The sequence below is a fragment of the Leptonychotes weddellii genome, chromosome 10, assembly GCF_054177405.1.
Source record: "Leptonychotes weddellii isolate Sample4059 chromosome 10, ASM5417740v2, whole genome shotgun sequence".
NCBI lineage: Eukaryota > Metazoa > Chordata > Mammalia > Carnivora > Phocidae > Leptonychotes > Leptonychotes weddellii.
In genome coordinates this window covers 5,872,257-5,891,195 of record NC_138378.1, presented here as the reverse complement: position 1 = coordinate 5,891,195, position 18,939 = coordinate 5,872,257, and the positions used below count along the sequence as shown (strand labels likewise).

Here is an 18,939-nt window from a genome sequence, read left to right as displayed (position 1 = left end):
GATCAGAGAAGGGATACACCTGCTCCTCTCATGGCTCCTCTCATGGCTCATTTCCAGGCCAACAGGGAGCAGAATTATGCGTGCAGCCAAGATGTATTTGTGTTCTTTCTTATGTGTAAAGTTTACATACATGCCATAACTCCAAAGTAATAAATACTAATAACTTGCCAAGTGTCCCTTGGGAGCCAGACAACAAGGGGAGCAAAGAAGCCTCTACCAGCCGTCCTGAAGGGGCAGCAGGCTTGATCCCCCACGGCTGGAAATGAGGGATTCCGGTTAAGCAAACATTCCTTCAGAGAATTAAGAGCCACACTTGGAAAACCAGTTTGCAAAGAACTAGTTCACCCCACGTGTAGAGCTCTTTGCATCTAACTGAAAACATGGTCAGAGCCCAGGGGCAGGTATGGATGTAGATGACCGATTCCTTCATCCCGTCCTCTGTCCTGACCACCTGCAGCTGTGAACCCCCCAAAGGTCCCAGGCCAGGCCAGGTGTACCCACTCCTATGAACTATTGCTGACTCAGCTGAGTCCCCAGGAGGAGGACGCACCAAGGATCCCAGCTCCACGAGCTGGGCTGCTGTCCTGCCCTGAACGTCCAGAACCTAGGACAGGAACTCACGCTTCCTGGGCACACGGGAGTTTGCAGGATGAAGAGAGGGCGCTGGCTGCCCCCATCCCCCGACTCCTGGTGCCCCCTCCACCACCCAGTCACACGGCCGTGTGCCTGTGCCCTGTGCTGCCGTGTTTCCTGCTGCGCCCTCCCCGGCCTGCGGGGACCTCTTGCCACTCCTGCCTCCATCCTTTCAATCCTCCCGTCAAGCCTGGTTCAGATGCCACTCCCTCTGGGTGCCTCTCCCACCTAATTACCCATCACAGTTTTGCCGGCTCCCTGACTTGTCCCCTCCCCTGCTCCGGTCAGTGGCTCCCCTACCAAGTCATGTCCCCGGTCGTCGTAGGATGGATATGTTCACAGGCCAGGCCAGCTCCAGAACCACAGCCCCAACAGCACCACGGAGGGGCCTTCCCACCCTCCCAGTGGGCCCATGCTCAGCCCAGCATTTCTCAAAGGGTAGGATGAACTGGGATATGCATTATCATTTCAAGGTTAGACACAGGAGAACTTTAATTATAATAATTTTATAGGTGACTTAACGTGCTTTACAAAAACTAAAACCTCAAAACCATGAAATAATAAGCCCTTTAACATTTAGAAAGAGCTGAGACAGGTCTCATCTAGCCAGCCCAAGATGAAGGTAGAGCACATGTTTCTATTTCACAGTCTCGGAGGAGACAAGAAGGACTCGCTAGCCAGGCAGAGGTGTGGGACACCGAGCGCAGTCCTAAAGGGATACCGGGCAAAGAAAGATAGAAGTCTATACAAAATTCTTTATTTTAACATTTAAAAGAAAGAATCACATGTTCATCCTGACAGCTTTCCCAGGCTGGGCCACCCAATAAGTTACACACACACGAAGGTACTTGGAAGGTTATTGCACGCCTCTGTCACTGATGGAGTCACAGTGATGTGGCCACTCTCCCCGCAGTCTGACCCCGCGCCTGTCCTCCCTCCACCAGGAGGCCTCACTCGGACCAGGCTGTGGGGAGGCTCCGGGTCCTGAAGCTAGCGACACAGCTGCACTTCCTGTGGCTGCCTTCACTCCAGAGCACGGTGTTCACCGAAGGGGACTCTTGGGTGGGGAGGCTGAGGCAGCGACCTCGGGCACGGGCAGGCCTGTTCCTGACACCATACAGCAGCCCTGCCTCTCAGATTCCTCCCCCTGCACCATTCTTAAGATTGTTTGCTAGTTGATTCTTTGCTTTTTTGGCTACTTGATGGTTTTGATGAATTTGCTGTGATCCAGGGGTGCTCAAGTACTTCTTTGAGAGTCGGCCTTTGGCTGGGATTATGTTTCAACAGTCTTGAAATGAGGTCCCTGGCTCCCTCCGGCACGAAGTCAGGGAATGTGAACTCAACCTGGAGTACAATAAGTTGACAGTCACAAAACGCAGCTTAGAGAGAACAGTACAAATAGCTCACAGCCAAAGTTAAAGCTGGGAAGAATTCTACAAGAAGCAATGGATCATTTCTCATTAGGTCTTACCCGCGATATTCTTTTGTAGGTCTCTTGGTATGTGCTTGCCTCAAAAGGAGGCTTCCCAACTAGAAATTCATAGCAAAGAACCCCAAGGCTCCAGAGATCCACCTTCTCATCATGCATTCGGCCTTCAATCATTTCTGGGGGCAAGTAATCCAGGGTGCCACAGAGGGTGGTTCTCCTAAAAACAGAGGTAGGCTCAGGTTGGTATGCTTCTGTTTGTATTAGCACAAGAACGGCTAAATGTCATTAACAATTGACACTGACATTGATTGAGCGCTCTTCCTAGGCCACATCCTGTGCTCTGAAGCAGGTACTATTTAAATCCCCGGTTTTAGGGGCGCCTGGGTGGCTCAGTCGGTTGAGTGTCCGACTCTTGATTTCGACAACTCAGATCATGATCTCAGGGTCGTGAGATCGAGCCCCGAGTCGGGCTCTGTGCTCAGCAGGGAGTCAGCTTGAGATTCTTTCTCTCCCTTTCCCTCTGCTCCTCCCCACCCACTTGCTCACACGCATGTGCACATGCTCTCTAAAATAAATGAATCTTTCAAAAAAAAAAAATCCCCCGTTTTAGACAGAAAACAGATTGAGAGAGATGTGCAGCATCACACAGCTAGCAATCAAGCCACACCCCAAAGTTGTCCAACCCCAGAACCTTCTTAAATGATCTACAATATAAGAAACTTAAAGAATCACTACTATATAAAAGCAGCCATGAAAGTTCTCTGTAAATAGTTTGGAGTTCTGTATTTGTTTTTGTATTACAGATAGGCTAAGAAGCTTAAGAGCCAGGTGACATGAGTGACAAACTAAAAACTGTCCCACTGTGAAAGCACTACCTTTGGCCTCTGATACACCACTGGTACCAAAGAGACTTAAATTTGGGGGTGACCGATGAGGTATTCTTGCCAAAAATACTGTGTAGGCCCTTCGACTGACTTCCAGTTCTCAGCAATTACAGAGGATGAAGGACCAAGTGACACCATTTTGGGTCATTTTAAATTGTTCGACAACTGGTCTAAATTTAGACCAAAGAAACACAATCAAATACAACGCATGGATGGACCTTGGTTGGATTCTGACTTAAAAGAAGAGCTCTAAAATTTTGTGGCCAAATGGGGAAATCAGAACATGGACTAAATAAATATAACAAGGCTGTTAATTTTCTTAGGAGTGATAATGGTTATGATTATAAGGACAACGTCCTTATTTTTAGGAGATACCTACTCAAGTGCTGAGAGAAGGAAGCATGAGGTCTGCAACTTATTTTTGAAGGTTCACCAAAAAAAAAAAAAAAACAACCAGACACCACCAAATCTGGCAAGTGTGTGGCCATACACAGGGCAAATGTTACCACCTGCTGAATGCAGGCTCTAGATGGACAGCTGAGCGGTCAACCACCCATTCGGCATTTCCGTATGCTTGAGTTTTTAACAACGAAGCCTGGAAATAAGCGGAGGGTGGCAAACATTGAACTAGGAGCAAACACCATGTAGGTTTCCATTGCTTTCTATCAGTTATTCTTTGCCACTGGCTCTTCTATGGGGTCACGCTGAGGCCAGTCACCACGCCCAGCACCCAGAGAGTACATGAGTGCACTCAACTCAGTGGTGACCTGCGGCCTGGGATGAAGGAGCTACCTCTCCAGACCTCTATCCCCACAGCACCACTGAGATGGTGGAAATAGCCCGAGTCAGAGGGTTCTCGAACAACAACACACCTGGGAGCTCTTACGGTTGCTCATGTCAGGGAGGTGGGGCGAGGAGAGCATCAGCATGTACACAGCTTAATCCTTTCTGAAAAGGACACTGATCTTTCCCATCACATGACACCATTGGGCAGGTTAAAGTCCAAGTGAGCCCTGCAACTGCACAAAGCCTACAATTCCTCATTGTTGTCTGCCTCCCTAGATGCCAACAGCGCCCACCTAGTGACAACCAGCTTAAAAAAAAAAAAAAACTACAACAGATTTATGCATTGCTGTAAACAATTAGAAGTGATCTAGCAAAAATAAAGCTCCCCATCCCCACCATGTCACCTATTTTAGGCTATACAGTTTTTAACTGTATTTAAGTACTAGAGCTGTAATTTTTAAGTCCTATTCCAAAGTTGACAAACTTATCAGATGTATGTTTTTAATGCTCTACCTCACATGAGGCTTCAAAAGCTTAATTAAACCCAAATTAAATTAAAACAGTATTTTAGCTCTTGTTTGCAAAGTTAAGATTTAAATTGTTTCATTAAATTTCTCTCTCTGTGTGAAGAGGGGACAAGAAAGGACTCCGCTGTTGACAAAAGCAGACCACAGAGAATCTTAACCACCACCCTGAAAGTTCTAGCCAAACCAATTTGGTTTTGGAAACTCCCGCAAAGAACTGCGCTCTCAGCTCCAGACCTGTGTGCGCTACCCCTTGGAACTCGTCTCCTGTCCGGGAAGCAGCCGAGTGTCGTCTCCCTGCCCCACTGCAGGCACCACCACACACATCCTACGCTTCCTTGGTCATATACTGGTCACAAAGGTCCCCTTCACGAGCCTCTAAGGACATTAAGCATCTTTAACCCAGGCCTAGGACACATTAAAAAGCCTCAAAATAGTTGCAGAATAAAACGTTCTCAAAGACACTCCTATCAGGTCTAAGTTACTCCAAGTATGTGCATCAGTTACCTGCCCCGATTCCACACATCTATGCTTAAGGGTTTTTCTATTTAGTTCCTGAAAGCCCCCAAGGCTTTTGCTAAACTAAGTAAGTTCCACCTCTAAAGTTACATACCTGGAGGATGGGGCATGTACTGACCACCCAAAATCTGCAATCTTAAGCTCTCCAGCCGATCCAAGGAGTAGGTTCTCTGGCTTAATGTCTCTATGAATGACTCTCTTTGAGTGACAGTAGGACAGGGCATCTGCCAACTCTGTGATATACTATTTAAAAAAATAAAGTATGGAAAGTCTGTATCTTATATTTTATGTAACACAACTTTAGACATCTCTTCTGAAAGGAAACCCAACACAGATTTCAACAGATTTTGTAGACTGACGCAAAAGCTAGAAACAATTGAATGACTTTAAAAAAAAAATTGAACCAAATTAGTGTTTAGCATAAAATACAAGTTATCCCATACTAAGTTATTTATTTGCTAATACAGCAGATAGGATATTGGAAATATAGGAAAAACTGATTAGCTAGAACTCATCACCACATGGCAATTTATGGCCTAGTAGCAATGAATTATGATAATACTGAGAAACTAGCACCAATTAGGGAGTCAGACATGTAAACAATTAAAAAACAATTTTAAAAAACTTGCAAAAGTGCAGTCAATTCCCATTTATAAAACCAACATCGGGGTGTCTTGGTGGCTCGGTTGGTTAAGCGTCAGCTTTCAGCTCAGGCCATGATCCCAGGGTCCTGGGATGGAGCCCTGTGTGGGGCTCCCTGTTCCTCCCTCTCCCCCCAGACCCCCCTCCCCAGCTCATGCTCACGTTCTCTCTCTCAAATAAAATCTTAAAAAAAAAGAAAGAAAAGAGCTAATAGTTAAAGCTGACTTCCTTCACACCTCCCATATCCGACTGTGAATATAGGTAAAGGTCCCTAATATTTCTCTACAGCCAGTTTTATTTGAATAAATCAGAAAAGGGAAACAAGAGTGTATAAATATTCATTCTAACTACTGGGGAATCTAGAAAGAATCAAGCTTTTCCTTCCAATAACTATGTGATTATATCAACATAAACTCCATCTGGATTAAAGAGTAGTAGTAGTATAAGTATTAATTGCCAATTAAAGAAGACAACTAATTAGGTTAGCTAATATTTAAAAAGTAAAATGAATCTATTTCTACTTATCCAAAAAGCAAATACTTAAGTATAAAATGTCTTATTGCAGAGACAAGACCAAAGGGTCATTCACCAATAGTGCTGTGATTTCAAAAGTACAACCACCTGAAAGAAATGCCATTTAAATCAACGCCCCTACTCTCCAGAAACAGAAGGCAGAGTAACCACCAATCATCTGCCGAGTCAACAAAGAACCGCCCAAAGACCCTTTACTTCTTCAAACAAGTAATTTCATTCAAATAAAGTAGCGTAATCCAGAGGGGGAAAAAACAAAAACCCAAAACAAAAACCTGATCATGTTGGACTTTAAGATTAGATCCAGGTAAGAGAATGAAAAGACAAGCCACAGGCAGGGAGAAAACCTTTATAAAACACACGTGATAAAGGACTGGTCTCCAAAATATACAAGAACTCTTAAAACTCAAAACGACCAAAACCCAATTGAAAATGGGCAAAAAACCTGACAGACACCTCAAAGATGATACACACATGGCAAATAAGCACATGAAAAGATGCTCATCTTTTGTGACTAGAGAATTGCAAATTAAAACAATGAGGTACCACGTACACCTATGAGAATGACTAAAATCCAAAAAACTGAGAATACCAATCGCTAGTGGAGGAGGAGAACAGGAACACATTAATGGGGGGGAGGGGGGCAAAGACGGTGTATCTACTTTGGAACACAGTTTAACAGTTGTTTTTTTGTTGTTGTTGTTGTTTTTACAAGGCTACACATGACCTTACTACACAAGCTAGTTTTCAAATCTGTTGAAAACTTATGTCCCACAAAAACACGCATGCAGATTTTTTTGTGCAGCTTTATTCATAATCACCAATAACTGGAAGCAACCAAGATGCCCTTCAACAGATGAAGGGATAAACTGAACTATGTCCATGCTGCAGAATATTATTCAGCAATAAAAATGAGCTACTGTGCTCACGCCCTGAAAGGATATAGATGACCCTTAAATGCATATAGTTGGTCCCCCCAGGGGTAACTGGTTAATTATTCTGATATCACTACACATGTACACTGGAATTGAATAATCAAATGGTTGGTGGATGGTAGGATCCAGGTTTTTCAAGGTTGGACTGCAAGGCTACAGATAAATACGGGGAAAAGGGTAGAATGATCCATGTGGCACTGGACTCATGTTTTGCTTAACACAGATACAAATGGATAAAAATATAGATACATGTATATACACAGATTAGTATACACATATATGTCCCTGTTCTGTCCACCGAGAGCCTAGACATAAGGATACTCCAGTAGCAATGAGCGTAGCTAGCACCCAGATCTTCGAGCAGCAAAATAAAGTAGTATGAGATTATAATTCAAAGTATAAAATATCTGTGAGTCCACATTAATAAATGACTGAATAACTGAGAACAGACAAATCTCTGATGCAGAAGAATTCTAATGATATACGCAGATAGAGGTAGAGGTGGGACGTAACCCCCACTCCTTCTTCAGTGTGGGCAGTGCAGAGAAGAGCACAGTATGGAAAGAGAAACTTCCCAGGGGAGAAACCTAACGAGCGTGACCTCAGCCAGGTCACCAACGCCAACACTCCCAGGGATAAGCCAGGTTTCTAGAAGGGACCACACTAACGGACAATGAACAGGAGAAAATAAGTCTGTACTATCTCTACATGCTCAAAATCCAAGACTATTCTAAAATAAATTATTTTTTAAAAAGAGGGCAACTTTTCATATATACATTTCCACAAAAAAACAGCTGTGGAAACAAACCAGCCACAGTATTCCACCTGGTACCCAAATTTACCTGTACATATGATTCAACTAAGGTATTCTGATTCTTTCAAAGACCTGATCCCAGTGAGCTCTCTTTCCTAAGACAAAACCCACTGGACTATAACGAAAGGCACACTGCTATGTAGGACAGGAATACCGTAAACCGTATAGGCCGGGACAATAAATGAAAACTTACAGTAGCAGTTCTCTGCTCATCAAACTTTGACAGTTTCTGAAGTTCTCTGTAGACAGCTCCGAGAGGTGCATATTCTAGAATTAGGTAAACTCTGGTGGCATCATGGAAATAACCATACAGTCTGAGAATATTTGGATGCCTGCAACAAAGGATGAATACTCTAACACCTGGTTTTGGAAAAAATACAAAAATATGTACTAACTACTAATCAAACCCCTTATGTAAAACTAGTGAAAATTGGTTCTGGTCACAGACCACCCCACCACACCCCTCACCACACCCCCCACGTACTTGAGAATCTGAAACTACAGACCTACTCGGGGAAAAAAAAATACATGCATCTGCAGTCAGTTGGCAAACATTACAAGGTATTAATGGACCTTAGGTTTAGTTAAGACTATTTCCTTCCCTCGGGCCATCTTTATTCTTAGGGGGAAAAAATTCAGCTAAATGTTAATTCTCTGCACGTTAGAGAAAGAGAGACATGGCATCCCCACAGCAGTTTGATTCCCCAAACACCAGGAGACACAACTTCAAAGCAGTGTTGGGCGGGAGAGGTGGGCTGCTGAGGACTTCGGGCAGCTGAGAACACCGCCCAGGACAGCAGCCTTCAGCTCCCGTCAGCTGTTGCCAGGGAAGGATACAGGCCTGATGCAGACAAGTCTGTCAGTATGCACGACTAATTCAAGTCTGGAAAAAATACTGGAAGCAAAAAAAGAAAAGAAAAAGACCCACTGGCCAAAGTCAACCTGCAGAGGCTGCCAGTTTGCAACCTCTGCTTAGAGCTCAGAAGTATCATTCCCCTTAATTATGCACATGCAGACACACACACACACTTGACTCATGTACATAAGTCATTAAAAAAGCACAAACCTCCAAGTGGTTTTCAGGACCACAGCACTTGTCTAGATAAATCCTTGAAAAATGACGAATTAAATCACTCTTTGCAGTCCTACAGAGCAGGCCTTCCACTGTTTAACTCCCTGTAATTAAGTTCTGCAGCACATTCTTTTGAACATCAATCTGGAAACTTACCTAAGGTGGGATTGTATTTCTACTTCTCTTCTCAGCTGATGCTCAACTCCTGCTTTCTCCAGTTGAGCTTTAAATAATACTTTAAGAGCCAGGATAAACTTGCTTTGCTTTTCTCTTGCCAAGTAAACATTACCAAACTTTCCTTTACCCAGTGGACGACCAATTTCAAAATCTTCCAAAGCCCATTGCCTTCTAGGAAAAAATGTGAACATTTTAAAATGTGAAGATTATCTAAGTTTATTAAGGAGTTGTAGATATACCTATAAATAATTTTATATTTGAAGTTGTATTCAGTATGTACTTCGGCAAGGACCAAGCCAATAACCACCATATGTGAGTCTCCACAGACATTAAACCCCCTACTCCCCCACCTGCCAACGACTGAGTCAGTGACAAGGAACAATCTGGCCTTTTAGAGCTGAAGACTAATGCAAAGTTCCCAAGGCACTACTACGCTCTGAATTACAGACCTATTACCACCACTGAAGACCACAGGGAAGGTTAGGTAAGTAATTGGAAGAAGTCTTCAGAACTCTAACCACAGCCTCCTCCTCCATCCCAGAGATGCTAACTCTCTGGGGTGGAGAATCACCCTGATAAAGCAAGTGGGATGGATCCTACAGGGTAGCGGGGGCGAGAACCACTGGATTTAGATTCTCAGAAAGCTGCTATTACACGCAGCTAAAGCAAAAAAGGCTGTGGGTTCATTCCTGGCTCCTCCTACTACATTCTAGACATAACATTTTACATTCTCGAGTCTAGACAGTTCAGAAATTGAGAGCAGACTTTTGGAAAATATCTGGGGAAGATACCGAAGAATACTTCAAATGATAGTGTCAAAATATTCAGAGTCATATATACATGTGTCTTTAGTTTTGTAACATGACTGCCTTTTGTTTAACAAACTTGCTCTTTTGTATAAGAATAAAAATAAATATAGAAACATACCTACACTCTATGTAGTGGTTACTTCTGAAGGTAGAGAGAAACTTATTTTACACATTTCTGTAACAGATTCATACAAGTTTTTTGTTTTTTTTAAGATTTTATTTATTTGACAGAGAGAGCGAGAGCACAAGTAGGCAGAGAGGCAGGCAGAGGGAGAGGGAGAAGCAGGCTCCCCACCGAGCAGGAAGCCCAATGTGGGGCTTGATCCCAGGACCCTGGGATCATGATCTGAGCCGAAGGCAGCTGCTTAACCAACTGAGCCACCCAGGCGCCCCAGTAAGTTTTTTTCTAAATTTGGAAAGCAATAAGAAAAGCTTGAGTCCCTAGTAAACATCATTAAAATTCCTTTTTTTTTTCTTTTGAAAGGTTAGAATTTGGGAAGATTTATATTTTGAGTGAAAATATAAGACATTTTTACTTTTTAATGTGTTCCCATAATTAAACTTGCAATGGTGTATTCTAATAGAATGATAGCACAGGACTTTGTAAATAGGATAAAGCTTACTTTTTTGATTCTTCATTTTTCTGTTTTGTTGCCAGTTCCTTTTCAGAATTATGTCCTATGTAGAATAAATTAAAAATCTATTTTTAGAACAACTACATTTTAGAATAACTATAAGTAATTAAAAACCTATGAACAGAAATGAAACAAAGAATGGTCACCAAAATATTAATGGTATGTCCAGAATGGTAGATCTGGGCTATTTTTAGCTTTCTTTATAGAAAAAAGATTACCACACCCTACCCTGACTCCTACCAGGTAAAGTCTTTACAGATTTCTAGAGTAAAGATGAGCAGATACATATACAGCTAGGCCCTCTGAAAATTTAAAGACTCAAGACTATGCAGATTCTCCCTGAAGCTTCAGTTTCCAAATGAAGAGCCTCTAAAGCAGAATTGCCAAAATCTCCATCCATGATATGCTCCCACTCATCAGCTTCTCCCCCACTAGGTGGGCTAGTCCACTGTCCAGATGTATGTGTGTACAAGTTATCAACGACGTGCAACAAAACATAAACCAACCACCTTTCTTCCACTAGATTAGCTGCCAGGGAGAAATAAAAAAATAGAAGCCACAGAGTCAGCAAAATGTACAATAAACAAATTGCACAACAGGGTGAAGTCATTAGCCAGAGGCTACATAGGACATTTCCACTTCAAACTCCAGCAGCAGCAGGGTACGCTCTGCTCAGATACCTGCATGCGGGCCCCAGCTGGTTTCCCCCTCCACGCTTCACCATCTCCATTAATGCCATCAATATGACCACCATCCCTATGACCAGTTGACTGCCCAGTTCTATCCTGTCTGCATCCTCAGGGAGCACTTGAATTTGCCTGCACTTCTCCATCCTGGCTGTGTCTGAGGGTAAGTGAATGCTTCTCCACTTCCTCGTCTGTCAAACAGAGTTAATAACAGACTCCCTTCACAGTGGTTCCGAGGACTGAATGAGACAACACGGATGAAGGGAGCACTTCTCCTGACGGTGAGCACACAAAGCTGATAAATAGTAACTATTAATATCCACCCTGCTCCACCCAGTTCAGGCTACCGTCTTTGACCTAATCCCCAGCAGCCTGCTTCCTGTCTGCTACCCCGAAGGGCAGCGTCACTACCTTCCACTTCATTCCACACATCCAGAGGAAGCTTCTTTCTAAAAGTCCGGTGCCTCCTCTGCTTAAAAACCTTTCAGCAATTTCCCCATTCACAGGGGGTGAAGCCCCACTCCGCAACATAGCCACAGTGCCCACCGTGACCTTACCCCGCGGCCTCAGTCCATCCAAGTCCATCCACTTCCCCGACTGCCCTCCACACTCCCAGCCCTGGAACTTCAGTTCTTCAAGCATACCAGGAAGGTAGGAATCAGCTCTCTATCCTGGGCACAGGGCTGGCCCACAGGAGACACGGCTACTTCAACCTGACATCAGATTTTCCCCCCATCCACAATAAAAAAAGATGTAAATGCCAGGGCTCCAAACAATAAATGCAAGTCTATTCACTTGCCACCACCCCTTTTTTAAGCAACTAAAAGAAATAATAACTATCCAATAGAAGTCTCAAAAAGCTGATTTACCAGGGGCTGATGATGACGACTGCTCATTCTTTTGGGTATTATTCAGTGGCCTAGAGACAGGACGGGGAACACTGGTTGTCTGCAATTGCTTCTGCTTCAGATTCTGAACTGGTTTATGGCTGGAGACGAGCTTTGGTGCTTGTGGAGGAATTCGCTGGGAGGAATTTGAAGGACACAAGACCCGCTGGGCCTGGCCACTATTCGCAGATAACGGATTCTGAGAAGGAATTTGCTGAGTCACCGGAACACGTTTTGGACCATCACCGAGTGCAATCGTAGTCTAGGTTGGGAAGGAAAAATAAATTTCATGTCTTCATCAACAAAAGCTCAGTATTTTGAGAATTTCACAAAGTCTGTTTTCTAGTATAACAAAATACTGAAGGTCATTGATAATCCATGGAAGGGGAAAGCTATTTTCATCAGCACTCCCAGAGGATATGGTTAATATACAGCTGAAAGGAATACCTGAAGGATACCTCCCACACACCCCAACACCCCACCCCTAAAAATCATGCTCCCATAAATAAATGTTCATTAACTAAACTTTCATCTGAAGAGGGAGACATCAAACACTTTCCAAGAATTCTCAATGACTTGGAAATTATTACTTAGCAAAAAGCACAATACAGAAACTTTATACCAAAATTCCAATTTCATTGACATTTCTTTGGCAATACCGTACAGACGTTTAGAAAAAAAAAGACAAAGAAATATGTCAAAATATTTAACAGTGGTTATCTTCAAGTCAAGATGTTTTAGAAGACAGTCTGAGAGCCGCGTGGGTGGCTCCATCGGTTAAGCGTCTGCCTTCGGCTCAGGTCATGATCCCGGGGTCCTGGGTTCAAGTCCAGCTTTGGGCTCCCTGCTCAGCAGGGAGCCTGCTTCTCCTTCTCCCCATTTCTCTGCCTGCCACTCCCCCTGCTTGTGCTCTGTCCAATAAATAAGTAAAACCTTAAAAAAAAAGTCTGAATTTTTGCATATTCCAGATTTTCCACAAAATACTTATTACTATTAATTACTTACTAATGTTTCATTGTCCCAAATACTTACAAAATGGGTCTGAGCCAAAAGAACTATGGCAAAGAGGAAACAAACAGGTTCTTCGAAGAATTATGCCAAAATATATTATTTACATGCCTGTAAGTAGGGGATCATAAGCTTAAAAAATAGTTAATTCTAAGACCTTGAACTAATCAAACTAAAATGGGGTGGAAGACTTCCTCCAACTTCAGTGGAGGAAATTTCCTCATAAATGAGGGAACAAGGCTGACAAGGGAAGCCTCAGAGTGCCTCACAAGAGATAGTTCCCAACTTCCAAGTAAAAAGTCAATTACTTCTGAAATTAGCAATGTCCACAACACAGTAGGCATTCAGGCAGTGACAAACATTTTAAACAGAGCAGTTTTTTAAAAATGATCTTTATCAGGGGCACTTGGGTGGCTCAGTCAGTTAAGCATCTGCCTTCAGCTCAAGTCATGATCTCAGGGTCCTGGGATTGGCAGCGTGGGGTTCCCTGCTCATCAGGGAGCCTGCTTCTCCCTCTCCCTCTCCCCCTGCTGGTGCACACGGGCTCAGTCTCTCAAATAAATAAAAATTCTTTAAAAAAAATATAATGATGTATTGTATGGTGACTAACATAATAAAATAAAATTTAAAAAAATAAAAAATAAAGTGATCTTTATCATAAGAATTGAGAATCAAATACAAGGACTCAAGTTAGCCTTTTTCTAATTGGTTATTTTAGACTTTCAGCCAGTAAAAAAAAAAAAAAAAAAAAAAAGGATAAGTATCCATTTATTTGAAAATGAAAACTTCTCACCCTGTCAGCATGGCTAAAGTCAAAAACACAAGAAACAAGTGTTGGCAAGGACGTGGAGAAAAAGGAACCCTTGTGCACTGTTGGTGGAAATGCAAACTGGGGCAGCCACTGTGAAAAACAGTATGGAGGGTCCTCAACAAGTTAAAAATAGGGGCACCTGGGTGGCTCAGTAGACTGGACGTCCAACTCTTGGTTTCGGCTCCAGTTGTAATCTCAGGAGGTCCTGATATCAAGCCCCAGGTTGGGCTCAGCACTGAGTGTGAAACCTACTTAAGATTCTCTTTCTCTCTTCCTCTCCCATCCCCTCCCCCCGCCCACACACACCCTGCTCATGCATGCTCTCTCAAAAAAAAAAAAAAAAAAAACCACGCACACGCAAAAAACACACAAAAAAAAGAAAAAAACTTCTAAAAACAAGACACCCCCCCACACACACATAAATCAAGAAGGAAGATTTGCATTTTTATGCTGACTTCCTAGAAGGAATAAAATCTGGGGATTACTTATATTAAAGGATCTTTATATAAAGACTTATTCCCCCAGCTGCTCCACAAATATTCATTAAATTCTAAGACTAGGGGTCTTTCCTAGGTGAAGCCTTCCTGGATTCCAACCTAGCCCAATCTGAATTGAGCACCCCTCGGCAGAATTATTCAGGTCATTTCATACACACATATTTTATGACGGCGTGGTACTGGCTCACATAACTCCCCCAAAGGGCTAAGCTCTTCAATGTCAAAGGCCATGTGCTTTTCACCATTGTAATCCCTGCATCCGACACAGACCCTGGCTCAAAGTGGGCTCCCAGGAAATGGTCACTACAATGCAGCTTGACAGCCTCTGAGCTTACCATTCCCTGAATCGTGACCAGAACAAACTACGGCAAAGCAATTTCATTTCTGGTGAGCAAGTAAGCACAAGCAAGTATTAGGAACCTGTTGTGTGCAGTATTATCCTACACACATTGGAGGAATGCAGATACTTAAACAGCTAGCTAGAAGACAAAGCAGAACAAAATAAAAGCTACAGTGACAATCCACAAAATGTTACTGAATGCCAGGAAAAGAGACCGACATCCAGGAATGTAGCAGAGAGTTCTAAAGTTACAATCCAAAGTAAAAGTAAAAAGAACTCCAGATATAAAACCAATCTCCACTGGGTTTTATAAATGTGATCGAGAATACAGATTATCCAATTTACCTTAAGAGGCCCTGCAATGCAGTTTTCTTTAGATCGGTCCATGATGCCTGAAAAGAAAAAGAACCATCTTTAATTTATACAAATCCTCGTGCTTCCAAGTGCAGTTATGCTAGATCCCGGTTATAGCTCCTGATGAAAAAGCCTCCACAACACAGAATTTCACACTTTTTCTTTGTCCAAATGAAGCTGGCCAGGGAGCCTTGTTTTCTCAGGTGACATAAGGGACAGGTGTGGGGCTTCCACCCCACACTGCATCCCCTCCCCCAGCCCCCAGCTTCACTCCCTGAGTCCTCCCGCTCCACCAGCTTGTCTCTAAAGGATTACTTATCAGTGCAGGAGCCTGCTTCCAACCCTGCTGCCTTTTAAAAGCAGGTCCTCTCTTCCCCATAACGGACTCTGGCTATGACAGCACCTCTCTCCTCACCCTTCAACAGCAAAGCTCCAGAACAGTCATCCACACTCACCACATCCACCATTTCTCTCAGCCTCTAGCCCTCTCCCCCATCAGGATTTCATACCCACCAAGGGGCCGGCTCATGACTGACGTCTACTGTTACCAGATTGGTGTCCCCCAGCAGCATTTGACAGGGTGGCTCTTTTCCCACTCCCAGCCTCTGCTAGCTTGCAGGGTGGTACCCCATGTTATCAGCTGTCCTACTGCAACCTCCTTTGCTCGATTAGCCTCACTTTTGCCAACCTGAAAGTCTGGGGTGACCTGGAATGAGTCCTTTGACCCCACTTCTTCATCCCTACCCTTCCTAGGGCACCCCTCATCCAGCACCAGTGCTTGAAACATCTTTAAGATGATGTGAATTTACATCTTCTACCCTAACCTCTCCTCTGACTGCCAGACTCCTACCTACCTACCTACCTGCTCAGTATCCCCCAGAAAGGTCTGCCAAGCACCTCACTCCCAACACATCCAGAAAGAACCTCTTCTCTCCTCCTAGCTTTTCTTCCCCTCCGCTCTCAGGAGCAGCCTGAGCTTAGGCCCAGAAACACTCTTTTGCAGCTATCTTCATTCCCTATAGGAACTCATCCAGTTTCCTGGCTCTCAATACCATTCACAGGCTCAGGACCTCCAAACTTCCTTCTCCAGTCCAGACCTTTCCTGAACTCCTACCACCTATGAAACATCTCCGCCTGTAATCGGAGGCCCCCCAATTTTAAAATGTCTCAAACGGAATTCCTGCTCCCTCCCTACCCCCATCTGTCCAACCCTGTTCTCACAAATGTCCCCATCTCAGTTACTGGCAAACCCCGCCTGCCAGTTGCTCGTGTCAACTATCCTTTACACGGTTCTCCCTCAAACCCCACATCTAATCAATCCATCAGCATATCTTGTAGGCTCTACCTTTAAAATCACTGCTCAGGACCTTTAATACCACCACCTGATCACACCAATGCTCTCTCCCTTCAACTCTTTGCAACAGGCTTCCCATGATCACTCTGCTTCCACCCTTGCCCCATTATGGTCCTTTCGCAAACTATTAAGTCAGCTATGCTGGTCCTTGGTTCAGAAGCCACTCATGGTCCCTCAACTCAAATTCAAAATCCTACCTGCAAAGACAGGCCTACAGTCTCAGAGTATGGACCCTGACCACCTTTCTGGCCTTATCTCCTCTTTTCTATTGCACACCAGCCATACAGGGCTTCTTTCTTTCCTCAAAGCAGTCCCCTGCCACAGGGCCTTTGTACTTCCCTCTACCCACTTGGCTCTTCTACCCACTTGGCTCTTCCCTCAAATAGAAGTGTGGCTTGCTCCTTCATTACATTCAAGTCTCCGCTCAGACGTTTCCTTTCGGACCATCTTGCTTTTATTTTTCTTCATAGCCCTTACTTAACATCTTACATAACATTACTTGTACTTGTTTACTTCTGTCCTCCCAGACAATATCCCGCTACCTGCTCAGTATCCCCAAGGAAAGTAAGCTCCATGAGAGCGAGGGCTTAGTCCCATTTTGTTTATGTTGCCTCCCCAGATCATGTCTGGTATGTAGTTCCTACACCAGTGTTTGGGGAATGAGTTAATCCATTAAGAAAGCAAATCAATAATACAAATAGTTTATAACACTTACTAAGCTCATACTGTGAGTCAGGCACAGCAATATATCAAGTAAGTAGGACATAAACTCCAAGAAACAAACCTCTCTGTATTTTTCCTGCCCAGGTGCTCTGAATTCTAGAATCCAATCAGAAAGTGTCCCCCACCCCCACACTTTCACATCCATTTCACAAATAAGCAAATAACTCCACTTTGAAGATAGAACCACAGCTACAGAGCAAGGAGTCCTTATATCAAACAGGTTAGGAGAAATGACAGAAAGGAAAAAGGAGTTATAAGCTTGTGTTATGCAAACATTAATTTCACACACGCTCTAATGCTTTCTTCACTTTCCCTAACGATCACAAGCAGCAGACTAATGAGATCACACAGGCTTAAGGACATTTATTCAATAGTCTTCAACAGAAACTAGATATTTGCCCCAACTGAATATACTTTTCCTTCTCAGGGAGATAATAATAAACAGGATGGAGTAAGATTCTGATCCAAAAATTCTGGAGAGAGCCCCAGGAAAATTGTTTCTCAAATGATTCCAGTCCACAGCCAGGGTCACATGACCCAATGACTTGCGCAAGATTCCTGCAATTCAAGCCACATATTCACACTATTCTAAACAGGAAAACTGTTCAGTTTATATAGCACTATGCCTTTAGACTTTTTCTTCATCAAACCTGCTAGTGTCTGCATAGACTTAGAGGAGAGTGGGAATGAGTATGTGGCTGAAAAGAATCTGATTCAAAGAACAAGAAAGGTTAAGGAGAGAGGAGGAACCGTTAAAAGTCAAGGGCAGTAGTAGCTCCATCTCCATCTGGAGGGCACTTGCTAGAAATGGAGACTTTCGGGCCCAACCACAGACCTAACAAATCAGATCCTGCATTTTAACATCCCCAGACGTCTAGTATGCGCTGGTCTAGATCATTGGTTCTCCATGAAACATCAGAATCACCTGGGAAATTTGACAAACTACAGACACCTGAGTCCTCTAGGCCCAAGCGCTTCTGATTCATTAGGTGGGTCTACATTTTTCACAAGGACCCTCTGAAATCACGAAAAACGCGGTCCAAGATCTGCGGCTTGAGAAGCACTAGCCAAAGAAAACCTCTTCGAGGAAGTTTTCATTTATTCACCCACTCACCCATCCAGGACAAGGGTCCTTCCTGGCTATGCTATCCAAAGTAGCCCCCGGTAAACCACACTACTGTTTTCTTTTGCAAGTTCTCCGGCCAGGTCGTCGTCTGGCGCCCCACCCCCGCTAGAACGCAAACTCCCAGAGAGCAAAAGCTCTCCTATTTTTTTCTTACCCAGGTACTCACCGAATACGAGAACCCCATCAGAAAGCACCCCCACCCCCAATGCCACTCAACAACCCATGCACTGCAGGTGTTTAGTAAACACCAAGCGGCATCTTACAGGGCGCCCCAGTACCCGCGAGCAGAGGGGAGGGCGCTGCGAAAGCACCGGGGGGGGGGGGCAGAGGAGGGGAGCGGGGAGGATGCAGGCGGGGAGAGGAAGAGAAGGACTGAGGCGGACCGAGGAGGACCAAAGTGGGGGGGGGGGGCACCGAGGGAGGCCTCGTCCCGACTCTTCCCCGCCAGCCCCGCAGCCCCACCGCCCTCTTCCTTCCCACCCGTCCCGCCGCCCGCTAAAAAGCCACCAGGCCCGCCGCCCTCGCCCACCCGTCTCACAGAGCTGTCCCAGAGTCTACGAACCCGTCGGCTCCCGCCTCCGACCCAAGGCAGCCGAGTCCTCCCGAGCGCTCAGCCGTTAAGATTCAAAGTCTACATTTTAAATAGGAGTTAAACCCTCTAATCTGAAAGCTGATTGGCCTGGGCTAGACAGGCGCTGCCTTTTGATTGGTTCACAGCCAACCGGACGGCTTGAGTCACGTCCAAGGCGGTGACAGCGCGCAG

General features: G+C 44.3%; 1 protein-coding gene across 1 annotated transcript; it reads right to left on the bottom strand.

Moving 5' to 3' along the window:
- Window positions 1–1,370: 1,370 nt before the first annotated feature.
- Window positions 1,371–18,875, bottom strand: AURKA (aurora kinase A). Its single transcript, XM_081832548.1, has 9 exons — window positions 18,739–18,875; window positions 14,965–15,011; window positions 11,946–12,225; window positions 10,379–10,433; window positions 8,926–9,117; window positions 7,891–8,029; window positions 4,870–5,018; window positions 2,105–2,279; window positions 1,371–1,977 (listed from the first exon to the last, which is right to left on the bottom strand). Exons 2-9 carry the CDS (start codon window positions 15,004–15,006, stop codon window positions 1,792–1,794), a joined length of 1,218 nt encoding a protein of 405 aa, XP_081688674.1. The 5' UTR covers window positions 15,007–15,011; window positions 18,739–18,875; the 3' UTR covers window positions 1,371–1,791.
- Between the last annotated feature and the right edge of the window lie 64 nt (window positions 18,876–18,939).

Excerpts from the sequence above, each read along its gene's own strand:
- AURKA (XM_081832548.1), bottom strand. The coding sequence starts at position 15,006 with ATGGACCGATCTAAAGAAAACTGCATTGCAGGGCCTCTTAAG. Across the intron at positions 8,030-8,925 it reads GAAATACAATCCCACCTTAG|GCATCCAAATATTCTCAGAC; the intron begins GTAAGTTTCCAG and ends CCTTTGTTGCAG. Across the intron at positions 2,280-4,869 it reads GTACATGCCCCATCCTCCAG|GAGAACCACCCTCTGTGGCA; the intron begins GTATGTAACTTT and ends CTCTGTTTTTAG.